Below are 12,998 nucleotides of genomic sequence, written 5' to 3'. Positions count from 1 at the left end.
TTTTTTCAATCATGTCCACGTAACCAGATGGCGGGAATCATCGGTTTATGTAGACTAGTAACATAGCTTCAATTTAAAATTACAACCAATCCCAGAACTCACACTAAAGTGCCAGCAGAGCATACTAGAATAACAAAAATTGGATAGATTTTCGACAAACATATTTTTTCAAACATGTCCACGTAATCAGATGGCAAGAACTCATCGGTTTTATGTAGACTAGTAACATAGCTACAATTTAAAAATACAACCACTAGTCTACATAAAACCGATGAGTTCTCGTCATCTGGTTACGTGGACATGATTGAAAAAAAAATATTTGTCGAAAATCCATCCGATTTTTGCTATTCTAGTATGCTCTGCTGGCACTTTAGTGTGAGTTCTGGGATTGGTTGTAATTTTAAATTGTAGCTATGTTACTAGTCTACATAAAACCGATGAGTCCCGCCATCTGGTTACGTGGACATGATTGAAAAAAAAATATTTGTCGAAATTCCATCCGATTTTTGCTATTCTAGTATGCTCTGCTGGCACTTTAGTGTGAGTTCTGGGATTAGTTATATTTTTAAATATTAGCTATGATACTAGTCTACATAAAACCGATGAGTTCCCGCTATCTGGTCACGTGGACATGATTGTAAAAATATATTTGTCGAAAATCCATCCAATTTTTGTTATTCTAGTATGCTCTGCTGGCACTTTAGTGTGAGTTCTGGGATTGGTTGTATTTTTAAATTGTAGCTATGTTACTAGTCTACATAAAACCGATTAGTTCCCGTCATCTGGTTACGTGGACATGATTGTAAAAATATATTTGTCGAAAATCCATCCGATTTTTGTTATTCTAGTATGCTCTGCTGGCACTTTAGTGTGAGTTCTGGGATTGGTTGTAATTTTAAATTGTAGCTATGTTACTATTGTATATAAAACCGATGAGTTCCTTCATCTGGTTACGTGAACATGATTGAAAAAAATATTTGTCGAAAATCCATCCGATTTTTGCTATTCTAGTATGCTCTGCTGGCACTTTAGTGTGAGTTCTGGGATTGGTTGTATTTTTAAATTGTAGGTTTGTTACTAGCCTACATAAAACCGATGAGTTCTCGTCATCTGGTTACGTGGACATGATTGTAAAAATATATTTGTCGAAAATCCATCTAATTTTTGTTATTCTAGTATGCTCTGCTGGCACTTTAGTGTGAGTTCTGGGATTGGTTGTATTTTTAAATTGTAACTATGTTACTAGTCTACATAAAACCGATGAGTTCCAGCCATCTGGTTACGTGGACATGATTGAAAAAAAAATATTTGTCGAAAATCCATCCGATTTTTGCTATTCTAGTATGCTCTGCTGGCACTTTAGTGTGAGTTCTGGGATTGGTTATATTTTTAAATTGTAGGTTTGTTACTAGTCTATATAAAACCGATGAGTTCCCGCTATCTGGTTACGTGGAAATAATTAAAAAAAAATATTTGTCGAAACTCCATCCGATTTTTGTTATTCTAGTATGCTCTGCTGGCACTTTAGTGTGAGTTCTGGGATTGGTTGTATTTTTAAATTGTAGCTATGTTACTAGTCTACATAAAACCGATGAGTTCCCGCCATCTGGTTACGTGGACATGATTGAAAAAAAATATTTGTCGAAAATCCATCCGATTTTTGCTATTTTAGTATGCTCTGCTGGCACTTTAGTGTGAGTTCTGGGATTGTTTGTATTTTTAAATTGTAGCTATATTACTAGTCTACATAAAACCGATGAGTTCTCGCCATCTGGTTACGTGGACATGATTCAAAAAAATATTTGTCGGAAATCCATCAGATTTTTGCTATTCTAGTATGCTCTGCTGGCACTTTAGTGTGAGTTCTGGGATTGGTTGTATTTTTAAATTGTAGCTATGTTACTAGTCTACATAAAACCGATGAGTTCTCGCCATATGGTTACGTGAACATGATTGAAAAAAAAATATTTGTCGAAAATCCATCCGATTTTTGCTATTCTAGTATGCTCTGCTGGCACTTTAGTGTGAGTTCTGGGATTGGTTATATTTTTAAATTGTAGCTATGTTACTTGTCTATGTAAAACCGATGAGTTCTCGCTATCTGGTTACGTGGATATGATTGTTAAAATATATTTGTCGAAAATCCATCTAATTTTTGCTATTCTAGTATGCTCTGCTGGCACTTTAGTGTGAGTTCGGGGATTGTTTGTATTTTTAAGTTGTAGCTATATTACTAGTCTACATAAAACCGATGAGTTCTCGCCATCTGGTTACCAGGACATGATTGAAAAAAAAATATTTGTCGAAATTCCATCCGATTTTTGCTATTCTAGTATGCTCTGCTGGCACTTTAGTGTGAGTTCTGGGATTGGTTGTATTTTTAAATTGTAGCTATGTTACTAGTCTACATAAAACCGATGAGTTCCCGCCATCTGGTTACGTGGACATGATTGAAAAAAATATTTGTCGAAAATCCATCTGATTTTTGCTATTCTAGTATGCTCTGCTGGCACTTTAGTGTGAGTTCTGGGATTGGTTGTATTTTTAAATTGTAGCTATGTTACTAGTCTACATAAAACCGATGAGTTCCCGCCATCTGGTTACGTGGACATGATTGAAAAAAAATATTTGTCGAAAATCCATCCGATTTTTGCTATTTTAGTATGCTCTGCTGGCACTTTAGTGTGAGTTCTGGGATTGTTTGTATTTTTAAATTGTAGCTATATTACTAGTCTACATAAAACCGATGAGTTCTCGCCATCTGGTTACGTGGACATGATTCAAAAAAATATTTGTCGAAAATCCATCAGATTTTTGCTATTCTAGTATGCTCTGCTGGCACTTTAGTGTGAGTTCTGGGATTGGTTGTATTTTTAAATTGTAGCTATGTTACTAGTCTACATAAAACCGATGAGTTCTCGCCATATGGTTACGTGGACATGATTGAAAAAAAATATTTGTCGAAAATCCATCCGATTTTTGCTATTCTAGTATGCTCTGCTGGCACTTTAGTGTGAGTTCTGGGATTGGTTATATTTTTAAATTGTAGCTATGTTACTTGTCTATGTAAAACCGATGAGTTCTCGCTATCTGGTTACGTGGATATGATTGTTAAAATATATTTGTCGAAAATCCATCTAATTTTTGTTATTCTAGTATGCTCTGCTGGCACTTTAGTGTGAGTTCGGGGATTGTTTGTATTTTTAAATTGTAGCTATATTACTAGTCTACATAAAACCGATGAGTTCTCGCCATCTGGTTACCAGGACATGATTGAAAAAAAAATATTTGTCGAAATTCCATCCGATTTTTGCTATTCTAGTATGCTCTGCTGGCACTTTAGTGTGAGTTCTGGGATTGGTTGTATTTTTAAATATTAGCTATGATACTAGTCTACATAAAACCGATGAGTTCCCGCTATCTGGTCACGTGGACATGATTGTAAAAATATATTTGTCGAAAATCCATCCAATTTTTGTTATTCTAGTATGCTCTGCTGGCACTTTAGTGTGAGTTCTGGGATTGGTTGTATTTTTAAATTGTAGCTATGTTACTAGTCTACATAAAACCGATTAGTTCCCGTCATCTGGTTACGTGGACATGATTGTAAAAATATATTTGTCGAAAATCCATCCAATTTTTGTTATTCTAGTATGCTCTGCTGGCACTTTAGTGTGAGTTCTGGGATTGGTTGTAATTTTAAATTGTAGCTATGTTACTATTGTATATAAAACCGATGAGTTCCTTCATCTGGTTACGTGAACATGATTGAAAAAAATATTTGTCGAAAATCCATCCGATATTTGCTATTCTAGTATGCTCTGCTGGCACTTTAGTGTGAGTTCTGGGATTGGTTGTATTTTTAAATTGTAGGTTTGTTACTAGCCTACATAAAACCGATGAGTTCTCGTCATCTGGTTACGTGGACATGATTGTAAAAATATATTTGTCGAAAATCCATCTAATTTTTGTTATTCTAGTATGCTCTGCTGGCACTTTAGTGTGAGTTCTGGGATTGGTTGTATTTTTAAATTGTAACTATGTTACTAGTCTACATAAAACCGATGAGTTCCAGCCATCTGGTTACGTGGACATGATTGAAAAAAAAATATTTGTCGAAAATCCATCCGATTTTTGCTATTCTAGTATGCTCTGCTGGCACTTTAGTGTGAGTTCTGGGATTGGTTATATTTTTAAATTGTAGGTTTGTTACTAGTCTATATAAAACCGATGAGTTCCCGCTATCTGGTTACGTGGAAATAATTAAAAAAAAATATTTGTCGAAACTCCATCCGATTTTTGTTATTCTAGTATGCTCTGCTGGCACTTTAGTGTGAGTTCTGGGATTGGTTGTATTTTTAAATTGTAGCTATGTTACTAGTCTACATAAAACCGATGAGTTCCCGCCATCTGGTTACGTGGACATGATTGAAAAAAAATATTTGTCGAAAATCCATCCGATTTTTGCTATTTTAGTATGCTCTGCTGGCACTTTAGTGTGAGTTCTGGGATTGTTTGTATTTTTAAATTGTAGCTATATTACTAGTCTACATAAAACCGATGAGTTCTCGCCATCTGGTTACGTGGACATGATTCAAAAAAATATTTGTCGAAAATCCATCAGATTTTTGCTATTCTAGTATGCTCTGCTGGCACTTTAGTGTGAGTTCTGGGATTGGTTGTATTTTTAAATTGTAGCTATGTTACTAGTCTACATAAAACCGATGAGTTCTCGCCATATGGTTACGTGGACATGATTGAAAAAAAAATATTTGTCGAAAATCCATCCGATTTTTGCTATTCTAGTATGCTCTGCTGGCACTTTAGTGTGAGTTCTGGGATTGGTTATATTTTTAAATTGTAGCTATTTTACTTGTCTATGTAAAACCGATGAGTTCTCGCTATCTGGTTACGTGGATATGATTGTTAAAATATATTTGTCGAAAATCCATCTAATTTTTGTTATTCTAGTATGCTCTGCTGGCACTTTAGTGTGAGTTCGGGGATTGTTTGTATTTTTAAGTTGTAGCTATATTACTAGTCTACATAAAACCGATGAGTTCTCGCCATCTGGTTACCAGGACATGATTGAAAAAAAAATATTTGTCGAAATTCCATCCGATTTTTGCTATTCTAGTATGCTCTGCTGGCACTTTAGTGTGAGTTCTGGGATTGGTTGTATTTTTAAATTGTAGCTATGTTACTAGTCTACATAAAACCGATGAGTTCCCGCCATCTGGTTACGTGGACATGATTGAAAAAAATATTTGTCGAAAATCCATCTGATTTTTGCTATTCTAGTATGCTCTGCTGGCACTTTAGTGTGAGTTCTGGGATTGGTTGTATTTTTAAATTGTAGCTATGTTACTAGTCTACATAAAACCGATGAGTTTCCGCCATCTGGTTACGTGGACATGATTGAAAAAAAATATTTGTCGAAAATCCATCCGATTTTTGCTATTTTAGTATGCTCTGCTGGCACTTTAGTGTGAGTTCTGGGATTGTTTGTATTTTTAAATTGTAGCTATGTTACTATTCTACATAAAACCGATGAGTTCTCGCCATATGGTTACGTGGACATGATTGAAAAAAAAATATTTGTCGAAAATCCATCCGATTTTTGCTATTCTAGTATGCTCTGCTGGCACTTTAGTGTGAGTTCTGGGATTGGTTATATTTTTAAATTGTAGCTATGTTACTTGTCTATGTAAAACCGATGAGTTCTCGCTATCTGGTTACGTGGATATGATTGTTAAAATATATTTGTCGAAAATCCATCTAATTTTTGTTATTCTAGTATGCTCTGCTGGCACTTTAGTGTGAGTTCTGGGATTGGTTGTAATTTTAAATTGTATCTATGGTACTAGTCTACATAAAACCGATGAGTTCTTGCCATCTGGTTACGTGGACATGATTGTAAAAATATATTTGTCGAAAATCCATCCAATTTTTGTTATTCTAGTATGCTCTGCTGGCACTTTAGTGTGAGTTCTGGGATTGGTTGTAATTTTAAATTGTAGCTATGTTACTAGTCTACATAAAACCGATCAGTTCCTGCCATCTGGTTACGTGGACATGATTGAAAAAAAAATATTTGTCGAAAATCCATCCGATTTTTGCTATTCTAGTATGCTCTGCTGGCACTTTAGTGTGAGTTCTGGGATTAGTTATATTTTTGAATTGTAGCTATGTTACTAGTCTATATAAAACCGATGAGTTCCCGCTATCTGGTTACGTGGAAATAATTAAAAAAAAATATTTGTCGAAACTCCATCCGATTTTTGTTATTCTAGTATGCTCTGCTGGCACTTTAGTGTGAGTTCTGGGATTGGTTGTATTTTTAAATTGTAGCTATGTTACTAATCTACATAAAACCGATGAGTTCCCGCCATCTTGTTACGTGGTCATGATTTAAAAAAAAATATTTGTCGAAAATCCATCCGATTTTTGTTATTCTAGTATGCTCTGCTGGCACTTTAGTGAGAGTTCTGGGATTGGTTATATTTTTAAATTGTAGCTATGTTACTAGTCTATATAAAACCGATGAGTTCCCGCTATCTGGTTACGTGGAAATAATTAAAAAAATATATTTCTGGAAACTCCATCCGATTTTTGTTATTCTAGTATGCTCTGCTGGCACTTTAGTGTGAGTTCTAGGATTGGTTATATTTTTAAATTGTAGCCATATTACTAGCCTATGTAAAACCGCTGAGTTCCTTCCCCCTGGTTACGTGAAAATAATATGAAAAAAAGTTTTGTCGAAAATCTTTCCGATTTGTACTATTCTAGTATGCTGTAGTGTGCTGGCACTTTAGTGTGAGTTCCTGGGTCAGTTATTGTACAAATGTATCATTTTATTACTAGGCTTTGCAAAATCGACGAGTTTCCACTTTTAAATAACCTTTTTGCATATTTTTTTTTTGGTTAAATTTTTGTCTATTTATTTTATCTATAAATTATTTTTTAAGTTTATTTCGCGAGAACTATCACTGAAAACTATTAGGAACTCTAGATATTAAGCTAATTACACTAATCAATAGCTTTTTTTTTCAATTTTGTAGAAAATGCTCTGCTCTGTGAAGTTAGCAGATCATTATTTTATTCTGCTTTATCTCCGTGAAATCGCCAGAACTATTCCTGAAAACTATCAGGAACTATAGAACTCATGTGCATGCGAATAGAACTCTCATTTTTTAGTGCTCTGCTGGAAAATGCTATGCTAAGTTCACCAACATAATGCACTTGAATTATTTATTTCTGTATACCTACGTACCTACTTTAAATAACTGTAAATGGCAATGTTGTTCTATCAAATTGGCTAAAATATATGATGTCAAAACACGAAAATAATTATAGTCAAAATCTAAATTCGCGGCAATTTGAACTTTGATAAATGATAAATTATCCCTAACATAACCTTAAAAAAATTTGTTGTTATCTTGTAGTGCGACACAGTATATTCGTGTATTTTTTATTTTGTTTTATAAATCATATTATATAAGGACAACGTTTACGATTTCAACAACAAAATGTTACAGCCAGTTATGAATGTTTTGAAGCAAAAAAATATTGTTTTGGCAAGTGGCTCCCCAAGAAGAAAAGAACTCATTGAAAATATTGTAAGTTAATTCCTAGATTTGTATTTTGTATACTTAATACATTTATAAATGGAATAATGCAGATAGCTGACATAGAAGTGAACCATATTAGTAGGAACAATATTATTAGTCTAGCAAAAGTACTATTGCATTATTTACACTAATATGTTTATTTGCGTTTATCTTAACCTCGTTAGTCGTCACGTAATTATAATTTTGGTGAAAATATTTAATACATTATATTCATTTATTCAGAGGAACTACAATACAATAAAAAAAAAACAGTTAAACAATATTTAAACTTATTTATACTTGTCTAATATCAGTACTAACATTGTAAAAAAAATAAAATGCAGTGTATAAACACTTTATTCATAAGTTTCAAGGAAATTATGTCATTTACAGGGCTTAAAGGTCAAGTTGTGTGCATCACTATTTGAGGAGGATTTAGATCCTAAAAAATTCGGAAGCTTCTCTGAATTTGTAGAAGAGACAGCTTTACAGAAGGTTCTAGAAGTTGATGGCAGGCTACAGAGTCAAGGTGATCCCCCAGACATGGTGATTGGGGCTGATACAATGGTCACACTGGATGGTGAAATGTTTGGCAAACCCACAACAGAACAAGAAGCTTTTATAATGCTCTCCAGGTATATTTTTGAAATTCATTTATTTTTCATTGTCTTACATTAAACATTGTACATTATTTTTAATGTGTTCCTGTATACTGTCTGATTCCACAATAATGTTTTAAAGTTCACCTTTTAAAGTTAGGTGAACATTTATCATACCTATGCCTTTCTTTGTAATCTTCCAGAAGATGTATATTGTTAAGTGAGATAAGTAATTTAAATTGTATTGTATTATCATTACACCATAAAATATGCTATGAAGGTATTCCTTACAGGCTAGCTGGCAGAAAACATACAGTGTACACTGGTGTGGTGGTAAAAAGATGTGAAGAAGTTGTCAAATTTACTGAGAAGACAGATGTGGTTTTTGGAAAACTGGATGAACAACAAATAAGGGCTTACATTGCTTCTGGAGAACCCATGTAAGACCTATTTTATGTAGTAATAAAACATGCATTTATTATTTTCTAACTGTACTTTGCAGGTAATTGTATTGGAAATAAGATTAAAGATGTTTAATTTATATGAGAGCAATAAGGCATGAAAATGTACCTAGTATTTGCTTTTGCATAGATTTTTTATAAAGCTAATGGTGCCTTGAAAACTAACATTGTATATGTTTTCAGGGATAAAGCAGGTGGCTACGGGATCCAGGGCATTGGTGGTACATTTGTAGAGAGGGTTGAAGGTGACTACTTCACTGTAGTGGGACTGCCCCTGTACAGGCTTTGTTCTGTAATCTATGACATGTTTAAGGAATGTTGAATGTTCAGTACCTATAGACAAATTTTAATTCCTTGACAAAGGTCAAACAAAATCCAAGGACATAAATTAGGTAATTTTCATTTGTTACCATTGAGTATGATAATTAGCTAATTATTGTTTTAAAACTTTCATGTTGTTGTTAAACTAGTCTTAGATTGTTATGCTGTAAGCATAATAAGGTATATTCCTTTAAATCAAACCTGCCGGCTGTTATACCAATATAGCAATCCATTTTTTACACTTCAAGCTGTCAAAAATGGTCCAGTGTACAAATCTTTTTAGTCTTGTGGAGTATGTTAAATGCAATTATGTATAATTAAAACTATAAAGGCATACTTTTACAAATAAATTCATTCATTCATTTGTTCATTCATTTACAAGACAACTCACACAGGCAGTTTTTAAATGCCTTGGAGGAGTCTCTTTGTAGTTGTGCTCTCATAATTTATTGTCCATAGTACTAAACAGCGTAGTATTTACCTCTTCCTTTTTGGAAGTGGATAAAAAATAGCAAATTTATTATTAATATTTACCATATATTATATATATTAATAATTTACAGTATATGGTATACGTACCGTATAACATAAATTGCACAAGGAAATAACTTGTTTCATAGACTATTGAGAATTGAATGTTTTTATTTTTAACATCCAATAATTTACTTAATACATAATCGTGATTTTCTTTAGTTTACCAGACTTTCCATAAAGTTTAAGAAGTGGACAAGTTTTATGATGCACTTTTAATAACCATTCCGAGTGGACGTGATTACCTGCAGTTGGTAGCTTAATGTTGAGTTTCTTCTACTGTTATTTAATTGTATAGTTAATTATTTTAACCAAATGTTGATTATTGTATTGTAAATAGATCCTGTGTTATGTTTATTAGTACAAATCTTATCATTATTACTTTATGATATGTGCATTTTTGAATTGGACAGCTTTAATAAAAAGCTTGCAATTTTTGAAGTTTTTTTTGTGCGGTTTTAAAAAGAAAACAATGCATACCAGCATGAAAATTTATATTCAGTGATGCTGAGACTATATTGTAATACATATTTGTTTAAATTTACTAATTTCAATATCAATAAATACCTGTCTTCTATTCCCAAAATGCATATTTTTCTTAGCGCGTTAGTTGCGTCATGTTGATGACAGACTTGTTATCATACTCAGGTACTAATCCATGTATTCAGGTCAGATTATCCATTTAGGTAAATGTAAATTAAGGAAGTGTGAAATTATTCAATTTTCAAAGACAATTCAAATTTACGGGTTAGGTACGTTGATATTCTACAGTTTATAATTATGACATTATGTGCTTATGCATTTTAAGGAATAACCTATTTTAAATAGCAATAGAAATGGTAAATTAAAAAATACACGCACTTATTTTATTGAAAGGTTTTATTTGTTACTTAAAATAATAATAATAAACTATTTACCTATTTTAGATTCATGTACATATATAATATTACAACTCTAAATATACGTAAGCCGAAGTTGCGTATGGAAGTAGATGCCAAACTTCTTTAAAAATTTTTTTTGAAGTAGATTAACAGTCTTTTTTAAATTATGACAAATATTTATCGATAAATATTAAGATTAAAATATCAATTTTGATTAGGCAGGATTAAGTAGCTTGTATTTACACAACAACAGTTAATTGGGGCCATGATGGTGTGTGTGAGGATTTTCCACTTCCCTGATTAATGATTGCCTCACAGGTGAATTTACAGCTCCGGGTATTGCCTGCGTTGTAGTTGCGGTGCAGCAGGAGTTCGGTAAATACAGAGGGTCAACTGCCATCACCTCGTACTTAGTAAGCACCTCAAAAAGTTCCTGTTTCGCCCGAATACGTAGTAGCGGCGTTAGTTTTCTCAGAACATTCTTCATGTGACTTGCAAATGATCCTATTTCGTCTTCATTGTCTTTTATACAAGATGCAGCATTCTGTAACAGTGCCTGTTGCCGAGCATCATCTCGTTTTTGAAGATATGGGAAAATGGTATTATTGCCTAGCGATTTTTTAATGGGTCTTGTTCTTTTCTTTCTTGATTCCTTCTCTGAAGGCGAAGATTCATCGGCTTGGAGATCTGTATTATTATCTTCTGACTGCATATACAGTTCTAATTGTGAATTGATGTCGACATTAGTGATATCCTTTTCACTTTTCACATTATCTAAAAAACTTAACAATCTGCTATAAGTCTGGAATTTATGTCTGGGGTTCTTAGATGTTGCAGAACCGATTCCAGAGAGCACTTTCTTTTTTTGGCGAGCGTACGTGTCCTTTATGTTTCTCCATCGGCTTTTACAAGAGTCAGCTATAACAATAAATCCTCGATTAGGTAAGTACCTACCTCCTATAGTTACCTACTATTTAATTAATAAGTAATGTCCCAACATCAAGTGAAGCACCAACGCACTTCTAAGAAATAGTAGCTACCTAACGCATACGTGTGACTCGTGTGAGTGAGTGATTGTTGACAATTATAAGTTGCAGTGGCCACTTACCATGAATATGTAGTAAAATAGTCATTGCTTTTATTTGAAAATATTTTTAAGAGGCATCAGTGACATCTAGCATCACATTTGGAGGCTATAATGTTAGAAGAAAAAGATCTAGATGTCGCTGTTGTAGCATAATAAATATGGTTTGCTTTGCCTGCGACTCTGCGTCATGTCATATTAGCAAACCGCAACAAATGTCAGTCAACTCCATTACTCCGCTAACTTTACTCCAATCTCCAATTCAAAAGACAAAACAACGTAAATTGTTTGATTGGCACAACAAAATACGTCGTTGGTGTTTGTTGTCTGTTACTTTAATCACTAGTCGGATAAAACAGTAAATAGAGTACATTTATTATTAAATACTCACGATTTTTATTCAGTTGTGCTCCAATTTCCCGCCAAACATTTTCTCTAAATATTACGTTTTTGTAAGTTGCATTCGAGTTATCGTAGAGACAGGGGTATGCGCCTACTAAACTAATTAAGTCTTCTTCTTCTTGAGATGAAAAACTATCCATTTTAGAGATATTAAAACACAAAACAATGTGAAAGCCGCGCGGCCCTTGCGGCCATACTTGTTATGACGCGGCACAGCAGTGCGGCTGCGCCGTTCGGAAAGGGAAATCGACGCGTGACGCACACCGCAAGCCGCAGGCCGCATAACTGGGAAGTAGGGTTACTGTTTATTTACTTTTAATCATACTGTCCCATTTAATTTATTACATTTACAATTGATAATTAAATACGTACTTTTCTTACTAACATATTGTACTACTCATTATGTAGATCCATGACGGTTTTAAACTATTAGCTATTTAGGTTTCAACTCCAGAGATAGATCAAAACGAAAACTTAACTTTTATTTACTCGTTTAAACTTAAAACTTAAATTTTGCTTACTCGTTTATTTTAAATTATAAATATTTCAGTAACAGTACTTTCCCTTCTTACACTTCCCTAAATTTGAATTAATAATTAACATAAGTCAGTTCTTATTTAAATACGATTTCTTCAACGTGCAATGCACCACGTTCTTAACTTAATTTTGTTCTTGCATACCTTGGGTTCATACCAGATACATTGCCTTTTATTTTGTTATGGTGACCCTACTTGGCTCCCCCAGTATCGGTATCCTCGTACCTCTCGCTTATTAAGCACCAAAAAGAGTGAGAAGGCAAGAGAAGCTATAACATATCGAGGTATCTATACAATTTAGTTAAAAGAGGTAAAAGTTAGGCAGGTAAGAAGCAACCATAAAATTTCATGCACTTTGTTAATTTATGTATTTACTATTTTTAGTACTGAAAGAATTTCGTACATAAGGTCCCTAAATCTATGTTGCTATATAGTGGACAGTGGTGTAATAAGATCGAAGAGGCATGGAAAATAGCTTTCACTAGCACACGGAGCGTTCCAAGTTAGTCCGCAAATGTAAAACGTTTTGCGGTGTTCTGTTTCTGTGCTTGGAAAGAAAATGATCAGTGTTAT

The 12,998-nt window shown here is 33.6% G+C and overlaps 1 protein-coding gene across 1 annotated transcript; it reads left to right on the top strand.

Annotated features, from left to right (window-relative positions):
* Positions 1-7,291: 7,291 nt before the first annotated feature.
* LOC140748303 (dTTP/UTP pyrophosphatase) lies at positions 7,292-12,129 on the top strand. Its single transcript, XM_073081135.1, has 4 exons — positions 7,292-7,619; positions 8,004-8,245; positions 8,503-8,649; positions 8,854-12,129. Exons 1-4 carry the CDS (start codon positions 7,530-7,532, stop codon positions 8,990-8,992), a joined length of 618 nt encoding a protein of 205 aa, XP_072937236.1. The 5' UTR covers positions 7,292-7,529; the 3' UTR covers positions 8,993-12,129.
* The last annotated feature ends 869 nt before the right edge of the window (positions 12,130-12,998 follow it).

This window comes from Epargyreus clarus, unplaced genomic scaffold (genome assembly GCF_041222505.1).
Source record: "Epargyreus clarus isolate Ecla_fem2 unplaced genomic scaffold, WU_Ecla_fem_2.2 ptg000015l, whole genome shotgun sequence".
In the NCBI taxonomy this organism is placed as follows: domain Eukaryota; kingdom Metazoa; phylum Arthropoda; class Insecta; order Lepidoptera; family Hesperiidae; genus Epargyreus; species Epargyreus clarus.
The sequence above is the reverse complement of the archived record's forward strand: the minus strand, read 5'-3'. Positions and strand labels throughout refer to the sequence as shown.